Here is a 23,029-nt window from a genome sequence, read left to right on the forward strand (position 1 = left end):
AAAATATAAAATGCATAGCTTATTTAGATCCAAAGGGTTTAGGTGAGTAAATGTAGTTGGCTCTTAAATGGGTACATTTTATGGGGCTGGCCTGGTGGTGTAGTGGTTAAGTTCATGCATTCCACTCTGGCAGCCAGGGGTTCACGGTTATGGATCCCCAGTATGGACTTACACACCGCTCATCAAGCCATGCTGTGGTGGGGTCCCACATACAAAATAGAGGAGGATTGGCACAGATGTGAGCTCAACAACCATCTTTCTGAAGCAAAAAGAGGAAGATCAGCAACAGATGTTAGCTCAGGGCCAATGTTCCTCACCGAAAAACAAAAAAACAAAAACTGTCACTCGTAAATGGGTACCTTTTTACCCATTAACTGAAAAATTTACTTTTGTGGAACATCTTACTCTAACAATATCACATACAGTCATGCCCCACCTAATGGCGTTTCTGTCAATGATGGACCGCAGACAACAGTGGTCCCATAAGATGAGCACCATGTAGCCTAGGTGTGTACTGGGCTACACCACCGAAGTTCATGGAAGTACACCCCATGATGTGCACACAACAACAGAATCACCTAACGACACATTTCTCAGAACACATCCCCAGCATTAAGTGACACATGACTGTAAAGTGTTACTGTAATATCTGTTCACATTACTCAAATGACTATTTTAGGTAAGAGTCTATGAAAAAGAAACTGAAATCTACAGGCCTGCAGGCGCAACATGTTTTATTGTGCTTTGCAGATACTGCGTTTTTTTACATAACCATCCCCCAGCAAAAAGACTACGACTCACTGAAGGCTCAGATGATGGTTAACATTTTTTAGCAATAAAGTATTTTTTAATTAAGGTATGCACTTTTTTCTTTTAAAGACATAATGCTATCAGACTACAGTATAGTGTAAACATAACTTTTTTTTTAAAGATTGGCACCTGAACATAACTTTTATATGCACTGGGAAACCAAAAAATTCTTGTGACTAGTTTTATTGTGATACTCACTTTACTGCAGTGGTCTGGAACCAAATGCACAATATCTCTGAGTTATGTCAGTATTTATTTTAAGTAAACTTGCTCAGTCTGAGGAGGCTACAGCCAGTTCAAACTCATTTTCCAATCAGTTCAAATTCATTTTCTGCTCCTTTCTGGTAATATCATGTTTTGTGGCACAAACTTGATTTCACCCTGGTACCACATAATTTCCTACCTAACATGACATGTTAGCTTTTACAGCTATTTTTAGGTCTATTTAAAAAACAACAACATCTTTATATTTTTACGTGGTGCATTTATAATGCTATGCAGCTTCTTAAAAAAAAAAAAAAAAACAACCTGTTTTTCCTCCAAAAGTCAATCCTTCAATTCCAAACTGAAGGATCTGAATTTTCTAATAAGAAACCCTTCAGTGTTAAGACTGAATGTATTACTGTAATTGTGGATATATAATATTTTAACACAACAGGGCTATATTATTAAAAGAGTCACAGAAACCTTTTCTAGAAAGAAGTTAGTATGAAAGGCAGTCCTGGGAAGAACAGTATATTTAGGGGAAAAAACAAACTATAAGTCACTTGAGTCTTCAGCAGCCAGTGTGGCACGGCTGTTTCATACACATCAAGCCATGTTCCTAATACGAGCTGCTCAGTTCTTAGGATAGAGAAACTTAAAAGAAACTATTTCTTTGGAGAGAGAACATATTTATGGTTTTGTCTCATTTGCACTGTTATTGCACAGGAGAACAGAAGTCTCTCACCGAATCAGGGAGTGCATATCACTGTGGAGACAAAAAACTAACACAGGCAATGACTACAAAGGCCTTTGGGAGACACACTGGTTCTGAAGAGCTAAAACACTTCATAAAAATCCTGCTGCAGGGAGCAAAGAGGCTGCCTGGAGCCTGCAGGGCAGAACCTCCACAGCAGCTGAGGGCCCGTCTCGATCCCGCATCTCAGCTGAAGAGGCGGCCGTGGGAGCCCTGCAAGGAACAGTGCTTAAGTTCTGCCTAAAACGATGGCAAGCAACAGTCACCTCCACCAAGGACAGGCTTTTCACAGAGACAAAATGCCAGACAGGAATCTTAAAGGAAATTCTGAAATGTGCATAAACAAGATTTAAAAATTTAAATATCATGAACTAAAAATTTAAATTGTCCTATATAGTCAGATGTTTTAAAAACCTGAACTGGGGAAGAAGACATTTGTTGATGAGAAAGAAATTAAAATTCATCATATATAACACATTTGAAAGCATTCATTGTCTCTCTCTATATAATAATAACCATATTAACAAAAGTCATAGGGTCCCCTTTGGTCTTTTCATTCCACACTCATCCAGGAAACAAAGCTGCTGCATTATACTTTGACAGCAACCTGACACTTCTTACATTTCCACAAAAGCACTGAGTGAAACAAAGTACTTTTCCTACAGATTTAAAACAAACACGATATTTCCTTTCCAGGAAGCTACAAATGTCATTCCTTTGCTTACCTAGTAACTGAAGTGACAAACTTGTTTGCTGTATCCAGGATACCCATCCAGCTAGTTTAAAGTCTCTGTTCTCTGCTAAGGCCTTGATGCTGATGAGTGAGTGAGCATATAACGGGTCATGATTTTGTGTTTTAGAAGCCTTATCGACTTTCTGGTTCTACACACTTTAAGGATCATCTAGATGCACACCTTGCTTTACATGTGAGGGAAAGAGGCTCTGGATACTTAGTGGCTTGCTTCAGGGCAAAAGTGAGGCAGAGCCCTGAGAAAAACCCTCATTTGGTGGTGCTTCCATTACACTGCATGAGAATCAATGGGATATTAACTTCCATTCTGAACTCAAGTCCTTTAAAGGTTACAAGTTTGTATTCAGGAGAAAGGTAGCTATGAAGAGTTTAGTACAAGAAACAGAGACCAATGCATAACTTGGCAAATTAGATGAGAGATTAAGTTTTAATTGTTCATTTTCTTCTCTCTTCTATACTCACATTATATATTTATCTTCGATGTCTACAAATTCATTCAGCATGGTGTAATCATTAAGAACGTCCATACATGTCACACAGGTTACATGCGTCTATGCCCCAAGGCCCCATCTGCATGCCCCACCAATATACTTACTGAATTCATTCCGCTGAACAGATCTCCGGATCCCACGTGAGCAGTATGTACAAAGTTGGTTGGCTCTCCAATCATACTTCGGTCAATCCGCCGGCGCCTTTTCTAAAACATGGAGAACAATGTATAGAGAACATGATCTTGTTAACGAAAAACTTATTCTGATGGATTTATATACTATGAGTAGCTTTGTTTAACAATTTAATGAATTTGCCCAGGACACAAAAATACCTAAATCTTGGACTACCACTATTACTTCTTATGATGAAGTCCCCAATAGAAATATATGTACAAAAAAAATGATCGGTAAAGCAAAATATTAGGTTATTATTTAGAACGTGAAATAGATTATTTGGTCTGGTTTTGGTCAGACACATTAGTATAATAACCATTTAAGTTATATTCTTTTTTTAAAAAATGAGACAAATGTAAACTTATCATCAGTCAGTATTATTGTCAGCAAAGAATACAGTGTGATTTGAGTACAACATTATGACTTTTTTTTTCCCCGAGGAAGATTCAGCCTGACCTGACATCCTGCCAATCTTCTTCTATTTTTTAGTATGTGAGCCACCAGCACAACATGGCCACTAACAGAGCAGTGTAGGTCCACATACCTGGGAACTGAACCTGGGCCACCAAAGCAGAGCACACCAAACTTAACCACTAGGCCACCAGGGCTGGCCCAACATTATGACTTTTAACATTAACAAAAGGATTGTATTTTGATGGTTATTACTTTGATTATACCCAACTACCCTTCCATGCTGCAATCAACCTGTCAGCTGCTCTGTATGGGGAAGATTTGGTCCTAGTTCATTCACTGTTTTCTGATCTGTTCCAGCTGGAACAAAACCCTATCCAACCTCAGTCCACTAGGCTGGGGTTTACTGACTCCTAATTTTTGGCAAACACTTCTTACAAGTGCAGGACCCTACTTCCCAGTAACTTAGCTACCAGCTGGAGTCCTTGCCCCACCAATATGCCCATCCACCTCATTAGAGATATTTCCTACCCTGCTGCTGTTTCACTGGTCATCTGAGATTTTTCCAGAGATTAAGGCATTAATGTTAAAAGCCAGTATACATTCTTTTACTGTCCTCTAGCTTTTATTGCTACAGATTAGAATCCCAAAAGAAGCCTGATGTTTTTCCTCTGAAATATTTATGTTCATCCTCAGAGTTCAACAGAGACACTGGGCTATCTCTAAGTTTGTTGGTTTTTCCTTCCAGTGTTCCGTATGGCATACGGTTGGTCACTCTAGATCTGAACACAGGTTTTACTATATCTTAGAAAAGTTTTCTTCTATTATTTCTTTGATATCGCTCCTTGGGTTCCTTTTTGCTATTCCCAGAGCTCCTGTTATGTGGACATTTGAATGAGTGTTTGCATGTGAGAGAGAGCGTGTGTTATCTTCCAAGTTCCTTATATTTTCATCCATTATTTTTATTTCTCTTTATAGTTTTGCTGCAGTGGAAAATAATTCCACTTGATCCCCTTCAGGAATCAACAAATTTTTTTTATAGGCCAGATAGTAAAGATTTTAAGCATGCAAGCCGTACAGTCTCTGTCATAGTAGAATGTAGTATGTCTGTCATTGTAGTATGACAGCAGCTACAGACAATGCATAAACAAATGAGTGTGGCTGTGTTCCAGTACATATTTACTTACAAAAACAGGTGGCAGGCTAGATCTGGCCTACAAGCAGTAGTTTGGTGACCCCAGTTCCAGACCAGTCATTTTTTCAATGGTACATTCATAATTTCATTTTTCAATTATAGCTATTTCTTCAGAAGCTCTTTGTTATGAGATCTCATCACTGCAATATTTTTTAATCTCTTTGAGAATTTGTATTATAGCTTCTTATCTTTTCCTCTTAAGATGTTTGACTATATGAATTAGAGTCTATAAACGAGGGAGCAAAATACTCTCATTCCTTTACTTCTCCAAATTTAGTTACTTCAAGCCCCTTTTAGAAGGGTTGATAAGAAATTCAACCCATGTTGTGGGGCCCTGCTCCATAGGATTATAGAAAAATTCTAGGTTAAAATGGTGTCAGGAAACCAAGGGAGGGTCTAGATCCTTTGTCTTTGTTCTTCAATTTTTCTATTCTGTAGCACAGTGCACGGATTTCCTGCTATTTTTTTTTTTTTTTTGCACAGGCTAATTCAGGTGCCCTAAAGGTGCCTCATACACACTCCCTGCCCCTAACTTGATACCCACAGCCCTCCTTTGACCCAGGATGCCATGCTAGCAATGTGCTCATCTCTTCCATCCTGTTCCCCAGACTCTCAGTTTGTCTATTTCCACACACCCCTTTCAACACACTTCCCTTCAAACTCTTCTCATCTGGGATGATACAGCATAAGTCCCTAAATGAGCCTTAAGATGTAATGCTACCTTCTCTTTTCTAAGATTAAGGTAGGGAAAGAAGATGCTAATGGTAGTTGTACGCCTTTTTTCTTCTTGGTAAATAGTGTTACATTTCCATTAAATTTGCACTGTTAGGAAGCTATTTGTTTGCCAGGCACACCCAAATTATCTTCACCATCAGAGGATGTGAATTTTCTCAACACCTGGGCAGGACAAATTGTTGGAGTTTCTTCCCCAGTAAGCCCCTTGACTGACAAGTAGAGAGGGAGGCTTCTAGTTTCTTGGCACACTTCAGATATGAGCATAAAAGGGAAGTCTCCAGTTGAAGAAAAAGGCTACCAGTTAGGTTCCATAGGATAATTGTATCTGCAGGACTGCAGACTTTTCCCAAGGCCCTGTGCACCTAACTCACAGGGACAACAGCGCCTGATGTGCTGAGTGTGCCACTTGGCTCAGCCAAAGGGCCCTTTCAAGCAGGCAAGGGACTGGCATATTTCAGAGAATAAGATCCACACTTCTAGGTCACTGGGAGTCTTGATCATCCCTTGCCCTGTGAGCACACAGAAGCAACTTCTAACAGTTCTGAATCTGCATCATTTCCTCCGGAAGGATGTGTTTGGGGCTTAGCAGACGGCTACACTTGGCCCGCATCTCCCGGTTAAGTGATTTATTCTAACAGTCGAATTACTGCAGGAAGATGGTGGCAGAGAAGAGTTACCATGGTGCACTCAGGCCACCACTAATCTCACCCAGAAATGCAACTTGAAAGAACCAATTAATGGATATGCTTGTGAACTCATACACTTCTGAAAGAGGGATATTAATATACACTGATAAATAATATTCTGAATACCAAGGGAGAATGTGCAAAGAAGGATAACTAAACTGGTTCAAAAGAGACTACTCTCACACTGAAAAGCAAAGGACAGGAAGACTTCAACTTACCTCTACCATAATGACTATGTTAGGTAACTAATTTAAAAATCTGAAAATAGTGAATCCTTTTCAATTTGAATTTCACTGAGTTGGGGAGGTGAACTTTCTCTTTAGTACTGGAAGGTTTCTTCATGCCACCTAATCTCACCTTGATTTTAGGGTATAAAAGTGGAAGCTTTCAGTCGTTCCTTCATGAAAGGCTACAGGGACACAGCTTTTAAAGCAGGGGAATGACATGACCAAATTGGTTTTAAAAGGCTACTCCATGACACGTACAGGTGGAAGGCAGGATGGAGGGGGCCAAAGGAGAAGCTCTTATAGTAATGATGGTGAAAAGAGATTACCTGGATTCAACTAATAGCAGAAATGAAAAGAAGTGGGTATAATCAAGAGGTGTTCAGTGGGTAAAAACAACAGAATTTGGTTGTTGACTGGATTTGAGAATTGAGGGAGAGGAAGAAATTAAGAAAGATGCAAAGATTTCCTATCTGAGAAGAATGCACAATTCCCCGGGTTAGATAATACTGAAAGAGGACCAGGCTTTAGGGGAAGACGAAAAATCCAGTTTAAAACACACTGAATCTGAGGTGTCTGTGAGACATCCAGGTGAAGTTATCAAAATGGCAAGTTGGATACATGGATACAGCAATCAAAAGAGGGTAAACTAGAGATAACAAATAGAGAGTCATAAAAATGCTGTAGGAGTTAATGAGACTTCCTAGGAAGAAAGCTGCAGGGAGGAACTTGAAATAAGTTTGGGGATGGGAGGGAAATAAGCCATCAAAAGAGGCCAGCAGCAGCCTGAAAGTGAGGAGGAAAAGCAGGTGTGTCTTCTTGAAAGTGTCAAGAAGAATTAGGCAATATAGCTGAAAGCTGGTGAGATGTCAGTTAGAGAGAAATATGTTCACTGGTTTCAGCAACATGGAGCGAGCACCTCAGTGAGTGCTGTGTCAGCGGAGTGAGGCTGGAAGGCAGCAGAGGGGACTGAGGGGTGTCCAGGAGGTGGAGAAATTGAGCCATCAAACAGACAACTGGAGAAGTCTGGCCTTCTGGACAAGGAGAAGAAAGAGCTGTAGCTGAAGGCAGAAGAAATGAGGACTGCAAATTTCCCTTGAAGATGAGAAAGATCCAGTAAAAGAGGAGAGACTGAAAGTATAGAAAAATAAAGGATTACCAACATAAGCTTCCAGAGAAGGTAGGAGGGATGAATCCAGACAGAGGCCGAGGTGTTCTTTAGACTCCTAACACTGTTAATGAATCAAAATCTAGATTCTAAGTATAATTAAATATTTTAAAATACAAAAACACGATATTTTTCAGGCACACTGTGGATATTTAAAGAATAGCACACTTTTTTGGTGTGCTGAATTAAGAATAAAAGATACAGACAAGATTTAAATCATGGGCAAACAAGGGGAATTCCAGAGTTGGGCCTCTGCAAAGAAAAACAGGAAATGGTGCACTCGGCTCTGATACGTATTAACTGTTGTCAGTAGCAGAGTCACCGTTTTTCCTGGAAACATACTCTATTCTTCACAGGGAACTTTATGAAGACTGTCGACCATCTGAATAATTCCTGCCATCCTTAAAATATTAACTATTATTCTGCATAAGGTCAAGGACTAGAGGTATGCAAAAGCGAATAGCTGTGTTAGGGTGGAGGGGATTAGGGGAAATGTCTCTTCCCATTTATTGTGTGTCAATTATGCCTCATTAGAGCTGTTTAAATCTTAGAGATCCATACTGAAATATTTTTGGATGAATTGTCATATCCAGAATTTGCATTAAATTCTCCAACTGGAGGGGGAGGTGTTACATGTGAAACAAGATGGCCCCCCCCATCGACAACTATGTGTGTGGTTGGGTGGCTGGGTTTCTCTTCCCCCTATTTTTGTGTATATTTGATAATTTTCCCAATAAGAAGTTTTAAAAAAGACTTGTAAATTCCTTTAGTTTCCTCCTACTCATACAACTTTACATAAAAAATTCTGTATCATGGACTAATAAAAATGGTGTGGCACAGGTAGGAATAAACATTTAATTTCATGTCTGATTTCCATCAGAACTTAATCTTGTCCTCATTCTTCCTGATGCCTTACAATTCTAAATTCATTCCCTACCCACTTCCCGTCTTCCTCCCAAAACTACTAAAAGATGTAAGTTTTAAAAAAATTTACTGCAGAGCTACCACATAACATACGGCTAGCTACAACATCTATTTAGTTTAACACTGCTATTCATATACATCATTCATATCTTCACATCACAATGTTTCTTCTTTGAAAATAAAACGGCAAAAATGACTTAAACAATAAGGCAAGGTGTTCACTGTCTTCAGAGTCTCCATACCACTTCTCTACACTGTTCTCAGCTCCGCCCTCCGCCCTCCTCATGTCAGTTTTAGTCTCAGGCTGGGAGCAACACAGATGCAGCAAGTCCAGGCCTTGCATCTGTGTAGAACGACATACAGAGGAATACCTCTTTATCAGAAACAAGGCACATTTCCCCTGAGGTTTCCACACAACTTCCCCTGGCATAGGGGAATTCTGTGAGTTCTACGCCCTGTCTTGAACCAACCCCTTTCACTCACAGAATGTCTGTCTTAGCCAAGCCAATCACAGCTAAAGGAGCGCAGACTCCATGACTGGCACAGAGCCTCAGGGATCACCAGGAGTATGAGGGTCCACTGCTCAAACTGTATGGCTTCTATACAACACAGGAGAGGAGGAATGGATGCCGTGGTTAGAATGATAATGTCCACCAAGCAACTGTTATGAAATTTAAAAATTACTAGGCAAATGTTTATTTTAAAAACCTGGAATGTAAAATTCAGAGAAAGATTATTCCAAGATTATTCTTCCAACAGATCCCTCTTCTCTGGTTTCCCACCAATCTCTCTGGCCACTACTTCTATCTGTCTGCTTTTGTTTATCTTGCAGAAGCTGGTGTTCTCCAGGATATCCTAGGTCCCTTTTCTTCCCTCTCCCATGTCTTCATCTCATTAACTCTATGCTGATAACTAAGTCAGGCTATTTTCTCTTTTCTGGGATTAAGACTATACATTCCACTGCTTACCGGACAGCTCCATGTGAAGGTCAAGAGGATTTTCAAATTTCCTATGTCCAAAACTGAACACACAATCTTCTTTCTGTAATCCATTCCTCCTCTTCATTTCCTCTCTGGGTAAACATTTCTACCAGTGTTTCAAGCTAGATTTGAAGGCTGTCCCTCGCTCCTCCTCCTTCCTCATATTATCACGTCCGATCAGCATCACATCCTAGGAATTGTTCCCTTTTACTCTTTCCATCCCTGTCACTGCTACAGCCTTATATCAAGTCCCTGTCTCCTTTTACCTAGATCACTAACTTACTTGCTTCCAGTTTTACAACGTTCTTTCTCCTCCCAATATTCTTCCCCTTGTATCCACATATACCTTCATAAAGTACAAATGAATGACTGATTATGTCATTCATCTGTTTAAAATCCCTAATGGCTTTCCAAAACTTTCAGGATAAATTCGAAACTCTACAGCACATGAAGTCCTGTTTCCCTCTCCAAACTCATCTTACACTATTCCCTTCCTCACATTCTAAGCTTTCATCTGCTACTTGAAGTTCCCTAAATATGCTATGTTCCCTCTCACTCCTCTGCCCTCTATCCAGAAGGATCTCTCCTACAGCTCCTTAATTTGACTAACTCAGGCCTTATTCCTTCATACCCTCTAGTCTGGGTGAGGTGCTCCTCCTCTGTGCTCTCAGAGTGCCTTGTGTTCACCTCTACCAAAGTAAAATTTACATCTCACACCAAGTTCAAACTGTCCACTGGATGGTAGATGTGCTCCTATATACAGAGGGCATATAAAATGTGAATCCACAAGGGCCAGCACCATACATGGTACCTAGCAATTCATCAACAAACTTTTTTTGGAATGAATGAATTTATGAATGTATAAATGTTACATTCATAGTTTTTAAGGATTAATTTTCAAACACATTTTTGTAGCAATATAAATACTTTGTCTCTCTCATATTTCCAGACTATTGATCAAGTACAGCTTCTAGAGAAACTAATTACTTAGTCACTTAAAAGTTAAAACCTCCTCTAAGACTGGTCTCTGGGCAGATTAGTGTGTAAACACATGCCACTGAGGAGCAAATTAAGGCCCACAGGGTAACAGGAGGCCTAAGGTTAAGAGCGCAGGGTGGAACAGCCTGAAGTACTTCTAGAAAGGGACACAGAGAACAAATTAACAATGAAAGTGCCTACCATCTGGGGCAGTGAAAAACAGCTGGTACTTTCAGGCTGTAAGATAGTAATCAGTTATATCAATATGGCCTAAGTAAATAAAAGTAAATAAAGTAAAAAAAGTAAAAGTAAATAAAAGTATTAAAAGTAAATAAAAGGTTGAAAAAGAAAGAGATGCTCCTGACTTGACTTTGTGACCTGGAGAAAGTCAGCTGAGTCATAAAACTTAATCCCCCCACCTGTGGATTATATCAAATAAACGTATGATTCCCAGATTATGTTGAACACCCAGCAAACATCCAGGGGCCCCACAGGATATTTTCAATTTGAAGGAAACACACTGATAGTCAATATAGGTATGATACTGTGTGAACTACTAACTTGAGAGAAATTTCAAAATTTCAACATTAGAGCATACACTCTTTTCAATGACATATCTTTGTGAAGCAGAGTTTTCAGTGGTTGTTATGAAAAAAGCCCAAGCATTGTACAAAAGTCAATATGGAACTGGAAAAGCAGGTGGTGGTTTTCATTCTGATTCTACAGCTTGAGAAGCTGGGTAAGGAGCTGGGTAATGCTTAGTAGGCACACACATCCCATAAGTAATTGTGGTTATTTAAGAATGAAATAAGAATTTATTTTTTCTTTCAGTTTATGTGTATTATTTTTTTAAATGGCAACCAAGTTGTTAGGACATAAATATTTACTAAGTTGTCTGCACCAAACTAGTTATTAAATAAATCTGCAAAGTATTTCTTTTGGCCCAGGGGTGCCATGAAAAAAATTACTAAAGTGTTAAGGGCACCAAAAACAGAAAGTTTGGGAGCCTCTGAAATAAGCTAAGTTAATTGTTTGAAATATTGACAGTGTAACCAGGCACCAGGCATTTCTTAAACAAACAGCAATTTTTTCTATGATGCCACTGACATTGATGCCTAGAGTACATGAGTTGCCTTCGAGTCGCCTCCTATTATCCATCCAGTTCATATGACAGGAAAAAAAAAAGGCTAACAAACACAATAATAACATAAAAATGGATTCGACATTTTTGGTAGTAAAGGAAAAGGACTTTCCTACTGGGTCTTCACTTACACAAAAAATGAAAACAATACCTTTCATGGTAATAATGTCAACAAACTACATGAAATGCTCTTACTGCAAACCTCTTCCCACTTGGCAATTCCCTATTCATTCCTTAAGACACAGCTCAAACATAACCTAAGTTGAGGCCGCTGGGTATTCCTTGGTCTTAGCATTCAGAGCACAAGGCTCCTATTTCAATTATAGCACTTAAAATACCATGTTATGATTTATCTACTTAGAGTCTGATTTTCCCACTCTACTAAAAGTTCTTCTGTGACCACAGCTGTGCCTGATACATCAGACAATAAATGGCTGCTGAATGAATAAAAGGCTTTAAAAGAAACAATGTCAGCTCAGTTCTCTAAATACTACTGTCTTATGCAACGTTATGACCAAATACTTCTCAAGGACCTATTATAAAAAAATGTAATGCCGATTCTAGTATAGTTTATATTTCTGCCCCCAAAATTACTTCTCTAATGGTTTTATTTTCTCTATTTCACAATAATGCTGCGTCCCACAGAGTAATTCACTGTCATCACTGTTTTGGTTTTATACTGGGTGGAACCTGGAAAGCAGTGGTTCTCAAACTTTAGGATACACCAGAATCCCTGGACTGTTTGTTACAACACATGCTGCCAGCTCTACTTGCAGAGTTTAAGATCCAGCAGGTTTAGGGGAAGGGTGGGGAATCTGCATATCTAACAGCACGCCAAGTGATACTGATGGCTCAATGGTTTAGAAACACTGGCTCTAAAGATTTACAACTGAGTATTTAAAAAGTAATGGGTAATACTTAAGAGTCTTACTACACGCCAGGCACACTTCTAAGCACTTTAAATACAGGAACTCATTTGCTACTACCTTGAATAGCAGTATGTTTTAATATTCCCTTCAAATCTGAGAGCCTCTGGCAAACTCTCACTTGCTATCTCTTGACCTTTGCTCAAGTCCCTACCTTATATTCCCATTTGGTCACCTCTCAACTGTACTCCCTGAATAAAATTTTACAATTATTTGTGTCTTTTTTCATTATTTGGATAGCCATTAGGTTGAGTATTTTTTTCTCATTAAAAATGAACAACTCTACAACAACCAAGCCACCAATGTTTTTTTAATCAATAGTTTTTATCAAAAAGAAGGGCTTATTTCACTGTAGCAAACAAAGAAACACTTCTATCTTCTCAGGGCTCAGCAAAGAAGAAGCAGACAGAAACACACATCTCCCAGTATTTCCCCAGAAGAGGCCTATTTGCATACTTTAAGCTGCTGCCTGAGCATATGGCTTCCAATCAGCCTGCATCTAGATGCTGACTGAGACCCTCCTGTTTGGGACACTGACAGCTCTTAGCATACCCTCACAGACTAGGAACCATTAACAAAACACAGTGTGAACAATAACAAGGTTTGAAAGACTACCAAGAACGTGGGCCAGGCTGAATAATAAGGTTCAACTCCTACACGAGACCAGTCCGTTGAGACTGGGAGAGGTGGCTCCTTTATATAAGGCACAGAAACCAAAACAAAGAGTTAAGGAAAATGAAGAAACAGGAATATGTTCCAAACAAAAGAACAAGATACAACTCCAGAAACAGACCTTAATGAAATGGAGATAAGTGATTTACCTGATAAAAAGTTTGAAACAATGGTCATAAAGATGCTCACTGAGGTCGGGGGGAAATACATGAAAAAAGTGAGAATTTCAAGAAAGAGATAGAAAATATAAGAAATTACCAAACAGAAATCATAGAGCTGAAGAATACAATAAGTAAACTGAAAAGTTCCACAGAGGGGTTCAACAAAAGCCTAGCTCAAGTGGAAGAAAGGATCAGCAAACTTGAGGAGAGGGCAGTGGAATTTATCCAGAGGAAAAAAAAAAAAAATGAATGAAAAAGACTGAAGATATCTTAAGGGACTTATGGGACAACATCAGATGGACCAACATTCACATTAAAGAGGTCCCAGAAGGAGAAGACAGGCCAGTACAGAAAGCTTATTTGAAGAAATAGTGACTGAAAATTTCCCAACACTGATGAAAGTAACAGATGTCCAAATCAAGGAAGCCCAGAGGGCTCCAAATAAGATGAATGCAACGAGGCCCACACCAAAAGACATTATAATTAAATTGTCAAAAGTTAAAGACAAGAAAAGAATCTTAAAAGCAGCAAGAGAAAAACAACTTGTTACGTACAAGGGGAATCTCTCCCATAAGACAATCAGCAGAAACATTGCAGGCCAGAAGAGAGTGGTATGATATATTTATTCTAGATGCTGAAAGAAAAAAAACTGCCAACCAAGAATACTCTACCCAGCAAAGTGTCCTTCAGAATTGGAAGAGATAAAGAGTCTTCCAGATAAGCAAAAACTGACTATGCTGGCAGTACAATAATGTTAAAGAGAGTCATTCAAGCTGAAATGCATGGACACTAATTAGTAACAGGAACACATATGAACATATGTCTCACTAGTAAAGGTAAATATTCAGAATACTCTAATATTGTAAGGGTGGTGACTAAATCAATAGATTTATAAATCTAGTATGAAAGTTAACAGACAAAAGTAGTAAAAATAACTATAACTACAGTAATTTGTTAATGGATACACAAGGTAAAAAGATGTAAGCTGTGACATCAAAACATAAAATGTGGGGCCAGCCCCATGGCAAAGTGGTTAAGTGTGGCACATTCCACTTCAGCAGCCCAGATTTGTGGGTTTGGAGCCTGGGCACGGACCTACACCACTTGTCAGCCATGCTGTGGTGGCGACCTACACATAAAGTGGAGGAAGACTGGCACAGATGTTAGCACAGGGCTAACATTCCTCAAGCAAAAAAAGAGGAAGATTGGCAACAGATGTTAGCTCAGGGCTAATCTTCCTCAGCAAAACAAAACATAAAACATTAGGAGGAGAGTAAAAGTATAGAACTTCAGTATGTGTTCAAACTTAAGTTGTCACCAACTTAAAATAGACTGTTATAAATATAAGATGTTTTATATAAGCCTCATGGTAACCAAGAAGCAAAAACTTGTAACAGATAAACAAAAGATAAAAAGAAAGGAATCTAAGCCTGCTACTACAGAAAACTGTCAAATCACAAAGGAAGAGACAAACAGAAGAAAGGATCAAAGGAATTACAAAACAGCCATAAAACAATTAACAAATATGGAAATAGTAAGTCCATACCTATCAATAATGAGTTTAAATGCAAATAGACTAAATTCTCCAATCAAAACACATAGTATCTGAATGGATCTTAAAAAAAAAAAGACCCAATTAGGTGCTGCCTACAAGAGACTCACTTCAATTTTAAGGATATACACAGACTGAAAGTGAAGGGATGAAAACAGATATTCCATGCAAACAAAAACCAAAAGAAAGCAGGGGTAGCTATACTTATATGAGACAAATTAGACTTTAAGACAAAGACTGTAATAAGTGACAAAGAATGGCATTATATAATGATAAAGGAGTCAATCTAACAAGAGGATATAACATTTGTAAATATTTATGCACCCAACAAGGGAGCACCTAAATATATAAAGCATTTATTAACATACCTGAAGGCAGAACTAGACAACCATACAGTAATATTAGGGGACTTCAATAGTCCACTTTCAACAATGGATAGCTCATCCACGCAGAAAATCAATAAGGAAACACTGGACTTAAATGACATGCTAGATCAGGTGGACTTAGACTTTTACAGAACATTCCATCCAACAGCAGCAGAAAACACATTCTGTGAGGAGATTGAATCAGTAATCAAAAATCTCCCAACAATGAAAAGTCCAGGACCAGATGGTTTCCCTGGTGAATTCTACCAAACATTTACAAAAGAAGTAACACCAACCCTTCTCAAATTCTTCCAAAAAGTCTAAGAGGAGAGAACACTTCCAAACTCATTTTACAAGACCAGAATTACCTGATACCAAAACCAGACAAGAACAAGAAAAAAATTACAGGCCAATAACCCTGATGAACATAGATTCAAAAATTCTCAACAAAATATTAGGAAATTGAATTCAATAGCACATTAAAAGGATCATATACCATGATCAAGTGGGATTTATTCCAGAGATAGAAGGATGGTTCAACATCTGCAAATTACAAAATGTGGTATATCATGTTAATAAAATATCTCAGATGCAGAAAAAAACACTTTATTATAAATAGATGTTGACTTTTATCAAAACTCCCAACAAATTGGGCATAGAGGAAATGTACTTCAATATAATAAGGGCCATATATGACAAGCCCACAGCTAATATCATATTCAATGGTGAAAAGCTGATCACTTTTTCTCTAAGACCCAATAGAAGACAAGGATGCTCACTCTTGCCACTTTTATTCAATATAGTACCAGAAGTCGTAGCCAGAGCAGTTAGGCAAGAAAAAGAAATAAAAGGCATCAAATTGAAAAGGAATAAGTACAACTGTCTCCATTTACAGATGACATAATACCATATACAGAAAACACTACAGACCACCAAAAAACTGTATGTGATGTATGCCAAAGCAATCACGAGAAAGAATAACAGAGCTGGAGGCATCACACTTCCTGATTTCACACTATATTACAAAGCTATAGTAATCAAAACAGCATGGTACTGACACAAAAACAGACACACAGATCAATGGAATAGAATTGAGAGCCCAGAAATAAACCCACACATCAACAGATAGCTAATTTTGGACAAAGGAGCCAAAAACACACAATGGAGAAAAGAAAGTCTCTTCAATAAATGGTGCTGGGAAAACCGAACAGCCACATGTAAAAGAATGAAACTGGACCCCTATCTTATACTATAAACAAAAATCAACTCAAAATGGATTAAAGACTTCATCATAAGATCTGAAACCATAAAACTCCTAGAAGAAAACATAGAGGATAAGCTCCTTGACATCAGCCTTGGCAGTGTTTTCATTTACATTTCACACCCAAAGCAAACGCAACAAAAGCAAAAATAAACAAGTGAGACCATGAAACTGAAAAACTTTTGCACAGCAAAGGAAACTATCAACAAAATGAAAAGGCAACCTATGGAATGGGAGAAAATATTTGCAAATCATAGCACTGATAAGAGGCTAATATACAAAATATATAAAGAACTCATAAATATCAATAGCAAAAAAAAGAACCTGATTAAAAAATGGGCAGAGAAACTGAACATTTTTTCAAAGATGACATATGGATGATCAACAGGTCCATGAAAAGGTGCTCAACATCACTAATCATCAGGGAAATGCAAATCAAATCCACAATGAGATAGCATCTCACACCTTTTAGAATGCCTATCATCAAAAAGACCAGAGAGAGCAAATGTTGGCAAGGATGTGGGGAAAAGGGAACCCTTGTACATTGCTGGTGGGAATGTAAATTTGTGCAGTTGCTATGAAAAACAATAATGAAGGTTCCTCAAAAAATTAAAAATAGAACTACCATATGATGCAACAATTCCACTTCTGGGTATATATCTGAAATAACCGAAATCGCTGTCTCAAAGAGATATGCACCCTCATGTTCACTGAAGCATATTTGCATAGCCAAGACATGGAAGCAACCTAAGTGTCTATCGATGGATGAATAGATAACGAAAATGTGATACAGATAAAGATACACACACAATGGAATATTATTCAGCCATAAAAAAAGGGAAGGAAATCCTGCCATTTGTGACAACATGGATGACCCTGGAGAGTATTATGCTAAGTGAAAGAAATTAGACAGAAAAAGACAAATACAGTATGATCTCACTTATATGTGGAATCTAAAAAAAACTGAACTCACAGAAACAGAGAACAGACTGTTGGTTGCCAGAGGCAGCAGGTATGGGAAACGAGTGAGTGGTTAAAAGGTACAAACTTCCAGTTGTAAGATAAATAAGTTCTGGGGATGTAATGTACAGTATGGCGACTATAGTTAACACAGTATTGTATACATGAATGGTGCTAAGAGAATAGATCTCAAAAGTTCTCATACAAGAAAAATAAAATTGTAACTAATGTGACATGATGGATGTTAACTAATCTTATTGTGGCAATCATTTTGCCATATATACATATATCAAACCATTATGTGTACACCTTAAACTAATACATGATATGTCAATTATATCTCAATAAAACTGGGGGGGGTGCGCAGTGAGAAGAGTCTACTCCTACATCATAGACTGGAGATAGTAAATTAACTTCAGCTCCATCATTCTCTCATACGACCTACTTCTTACCACTTTCATTCCTTACCCCAGGACCTAACCAAATTTTCTATATACACCTCAAGTTTGAGTCATGGTTTTATTCCAGTAATGATGTGATAAATCCTAAGCATACCAGGATGATGATACAGAGGTCATATATATCTATTTACAGGTACTGGTGATGTTTTTAACTACTAAATCCACTGTCTCCCATCTGCATCCTTGAACTCCATGACTACTGAGTCAGACCAACTTTGAAGTTAGTATATAAATTACAACATCTTATACTCTGCAAATAGCAACCAAAACATATTAAACTGGAGCAAGAAAAGTTTTTAAAAGTCATTAGACATAAAAAAGTAACCTTGGAAAAAAAGCATTATTGCCATGACTTTAAAATATACAAAAATAAATGAGCCATCAGAGGACTTTATTACCTATTAATTAATCAACATGTATCTAATGAGTTCTGATATGGTGCTCAAAATGATATAGCACTTATAATTTAGGGGCGGATGAAACCATATAAATAAACTGTGTAAGATAATACAGGAAGCCTCTACCTTTTGCTCATTATCTTTCATACCAAATTTACTTAATACGGCACAAAAGTCAAAAGATAACTGGAGCTAAGGGCTTACACACCCTAGCTTCACCGCCGAAGGTCTTTAATTAGCATTAGGTCTTTAGCCTTCTTTCACTTTGGTTATTCTATAGGGTGTGAAATAGCCTCAAAGTTTATTTCAGTATTTGGTAAAGAGATCCAAGTTTTTGAATATCATTTACCAAAAGATAAAGGTTATGCAATTCATATATCCTTAGTTTTTATTTTACTGATTTGGGTTAACTTTCTGGTTTTTTACACCTCAACAGTAGCTTAGGGTATTCCAGACCTACAATAAGTAATAAATTTTTTATTGTTCTTAAAGGATTTGAGGCAGCATTATAACATTTTACCAGAGTAATTAATAGATATTCAAACTGACCACTTGAGATTCATTCTTCAGCATAAATGGGCTCAAATCTTTACAGCGGACATATGCCATTTCTTTCTGCATACTTCGTTCTGCAAACAGCAGCCTCCTTCCTTTCCTTTCGGGAAATCACCTCTTCTCAACCCCAATCATACGACTTAAGTAGACAGCCAACCACGGTAGTCCACAACTCTGATCACAGCGGGGTGCATATGACACAACTTGGGCCAGAATCCTTCCCTAGGAGGGACTAAAGCAGGGAGAAGCCCTTTCTTCTGCATGGTTGTTAAACTGAGATGACGATCCTGGAGCTGAGGGCAACCATGTTTCCATGAAGGAAAAAAACACCCATCTCTAGTCAGAAAGTAAGATGCCTATGTGCAAAGAAAAGATCAAGCAAGGGACAGAGATGAAAGTCTTAACAATGTCCCAGGTCCTGGATACAGACCTGTGGAAGTCTGGTTTCCAAGATGGTAACCAAAATCTCTGATTAATAGGCTAACAGACAAACAGAAGTGGAACAAGGGGTTAGACAGTGCAGAGATTGAAAAAATATCTGCTCTTCAGTATCTGACTAGCCTACTTTGGATTTCAGATTCTCATATGTAGGTCAAAACTTCAGAAAATAATAAACCTTTCAGTATGCCAGCTTGTACTGTATCTTCCACTCTGGGAACAATAAAGGATAATTCTACTTCTCTGACTTCTAGAGCCTGGTGCACTCACTGGAATGCAGGCAGTGGCCCACAGGTGAGAGGGCTTATATAATGAGCCGTTCCTATAAAAGAGAAAAAGAGAGCCACGCCATAGATCACCACAGAGAAATCAAATGCCCAACGAGAGTTACAAGCAGGGAATTATCTAAATTCCAGTACAGAAAGGCAAGATATTTCACGCTGGAAATATTTATAAATAGGTTGGTTGCTGGAAATGTACTAAAAATTCAATCTCAAATGCAGCGCTGTCTTTATTTTGCCCTGTAGAATTCAGTAGATAACTAACCTTTTCCCACTTGGTATAAATTTCACAGTTGGTGACAGATGAGAAGTTTGCAGAAGGCCCCAAAACTTGTTTTTAAAATGAATCTCAAGCAAGTTTATAGTGACCTTTTCAAGGGAAAAATTGCTAAAAGCAAAACTGAAGGAACTAGTTGTTCTCATCTCTCAGTGAGAAACCTGAAGTGAACACAGGGAGTTCTTTTTCTCCTTCTATTTCAAGTTAGTATCTGCTTTGTCATATATTGCAAGTATGAAAACTGAAGTACAAACTAGGCTTTAAAAACAAAACTAATCTGAAATAGCTTTTCCAACTACTAATGATATATTTTTCTATATTTTTGAGTGTTTAAAGACTTTATAACACTAGAGATTTCTGCCACCACAGGTCCGCCTGAGATTGTTTCTGTACACTGCATGTGCATGCATGTGTGTGCGCGCACAGTATAGCTAACTACAGTTGATGACTGGTGGAACACCTTGCATAAAGAAATTGTGATGTAATACAATGGCCTACACTGATTTTAGTACAGTGAGGCCTGTATAGGACTTCTAACCTCTAGAACTGTAGGATAATAAATCTGTGTTGTTTTAAGCCACTACACTTGTGATAATCTGTTATGGCAGCAATAGGAAACTAACGTACCCAGGGAGAACGTATTACTTGCCAAGGTCCCACAGCTAACTAAACACATCTGGGAGTCTTCCTTGTCCACTATTCTTCCCTTCACACCATTGTATTGACAGTTGCTCTAAAATAAACATCTTTGTGTTTCAAAAAAAGTCACATAATTCTCCCCATTTACTATGTAAAATAAAGTAAAACTAAATGTTTTTATATTAACTTTTTGTAAATATTGTTCACAACTGAGCCAAGCAGTACTGTGTAATTACTTTTCTTGTACTATGTTTTGTGAATTCTTTTTGTTTGCTTAACTTTATATGATACTATTATTAATTGTTCAACATCGTCCATGAATATTTTGTAGTACAACTGGTTAAACAGCTAAATGACTACTCCATACAGTCTCAAATTTCACTAAATGTTATGGGTTTTTTCATTCAACAGGGCTTTAACCAAGAAACTCATGTGTGTTTTTTTAGTTCAGGAAAATCTTCCTGTATTGTTACTTTGAGAATTTATTGTCCTCCAATGCCTTTGTTCTCTCCTTTGTGAAACTCTAATTAGACAGGTTTTGAACTTCCAGTGTTGATCATCTAATTTTCGTAACTTTCTACTTTTACTTTCTCTCTATTTCTTTGTTTTACTTTCTGGAAGATTTCTTTATCTTCCAACCCTTCTACTGGACTTCTTTATTTCAGCTACCATGTCATTTCCAAACACTATTTCTTCTTCTTGATTTGTTCTGTTTCTCCTTTCCTTTGTAGGCGTGTTGTTCTTGTTTAATGGGTCGAATATCTTAATCATCTGAAGAATATTCACCATTTTTTGTTTTGTTTTAGTTCTTTTCTATTCCCTGTATCATCAATTTCCTCCGAGCTCTTTTACTCAATTTATTTCTTTTAGTTTTCCTCATGTCTGATGATCATGGACTGTCCAAATGAGGCTTAGTATGCATGGGTCAGGCTGAGTGGTGAGTTCAATGAAAGGTGGTAAGACGGTGAGCTGACTTTTTCCTTGGGGAGCCCACAAATGCAAGTATCACCAGGGCTTTTCTGTAGACAGTCAGTTCTCTAGAGAAGGATCTGATGAAGGCCAGCCTGAAGGATTCAAGCCTAGCTGCAGGCATTCTCAGAGCAAGGCAGGTAAAGACCACTGGCTGGCTTCTTGTCAGTATCCCTTCTTTAGGTAATTAGGTTGTGGCTGCATTCTGCAAATTCCTATTCTATCATCCACGGTTATCTCTTCTCTCCATTTGCTTTTTCTTTGAGGCTTTTATTTTTTAAAAAATCTCCCTTAATGTTATGGAAAGTGAGGTTTCAGGAGGGAGGAGACTGTGTGTGAGTGTGTATGCTCAGTCCACCAACCTCTCTTATATTGGACAACTGGATCTCTCTTCCTGGTAAGTGAAAACCAAACCAAAATACTGCCGGTAAGAGGCCAACTCTTCAAGCTTTGAAAGTCCTGTTCATTTCAAATAGAATGTACTTGAAAATAACTAATAGAGATAAAAACAAAACAAAGCAAAAAACCCATCATTTAAAATGAGAGGAAACTGCTATCTATCAACTCAACATCCATAATAAGAGCACGTACTGTATGTCAGGTTCTATGCTAAGCACTTCACATAAATTATCTTATTTCATATACTTAATCTATAAGCTACTGAATATACTGAATCCTATGAGACAGGATTATTATTCCTATTTGCAGAGGTTTAATTATTCTGCTCAAGGTCAAACAGTAAATAAGTACTGGCATTGGAATTCAAACCTATATCTTAACAATTCTAAAACCCACAGAAAAACAGATTTCATATGAAAGAGGGGAAAAAAAAATGGAGAAAAACTTGTTTGGATTTTCATAATTACTCTCAACTTCAGGGCTCCTAAATATAAGATCAATTTCCCATAGCTAACCACTACTGGAAGCACATTTGTCTTATGTTCGTAATAATTTTATCTGTTCTTAAAGTAGGCAAGAAAATGGCATCTAGTAATAGCTTTTGTTTAATGTAGAGGAGGTTCTGTTACTTATCCTATATGCAGGATTCACAGACAGCTAATACTGTTTCCAATATCTTAATGACTTTTGAATATATTCATATATGCAAATGCACATGAGAAACATGCAGAAGTATTCATATATGTTAAAATCCCAGTGAGGACATTACTCAACTGCTACCCAGGTAGATACTGCAAGAACAAAGAAAATAAAACTCAAATCAAAACCACACAAAACAAAGAGTGACAGGAGAAAAAACAGCAAATGAAGGAATTAAAATGACAGGCTGTATATCATTAAGTTAATATATACGAAAGTATTTGAACTAAGAGTCTATAAAAATGGCAGATAATAATTAACACTCGGTGGCCAGGGGAGCCCTTTAAAATGATGAAACTGCTGGTTTCACCATAACTTTTCAAAATTAGGGATGTATATTTGCATAATCTCAAAATTCAATTTCATATTATTCATTTCTATTTGGGTAAA

At 37.8% G+C, this 23,029-nt stretch overlaps 1 protein-coding gene across 13 annotated transcripts in view; it reads right to left on the reverse strand.

The window, feature by feature from the left end:
- The window catches only part of CDC42SE2 (CDC42 small effector 2), a 103,615-nt gene that overhangs the window by 4,482 nt on the left and 76,104 nt on the right, over positions 1 to 23,029 (reverse strand). For 11 of the 13 annotated variants that reach the window (XM_070517482.1, XM_070517478.1, XM_070517479.1 and 8 more), the window contains one exon: positions 3,115 to 3,216. In XM_070517482.1, the coding sequence (XP_070373583.1) occupies positions 3,115 to 3,216 (102 nt within the window). Of the gene's footprint in view, positions 1 to 3,114; positions 3,217 to 9,495; positions 9,651 to 23,029 lie in introns of those variants that run through there. The other 2 variants (XM_014859502.3, XM_014859500.3) reach the window with 2 other exon arrangements.

The sequence above is a fragment of the Equus asinus genome, chromosome 9 (assembly GCF_041296235.1).
Source record: "Equus asinus isolate D_3611 breed Donkey chromosome 9, EquAss-T2T_v2, whole genome shotgun sequence".
Lineage (NCBI taxonomy): Eukaryota > Metazoa > Chordata > Mammalia > Perissodactyla > Equidae > Equus > Equus asinus.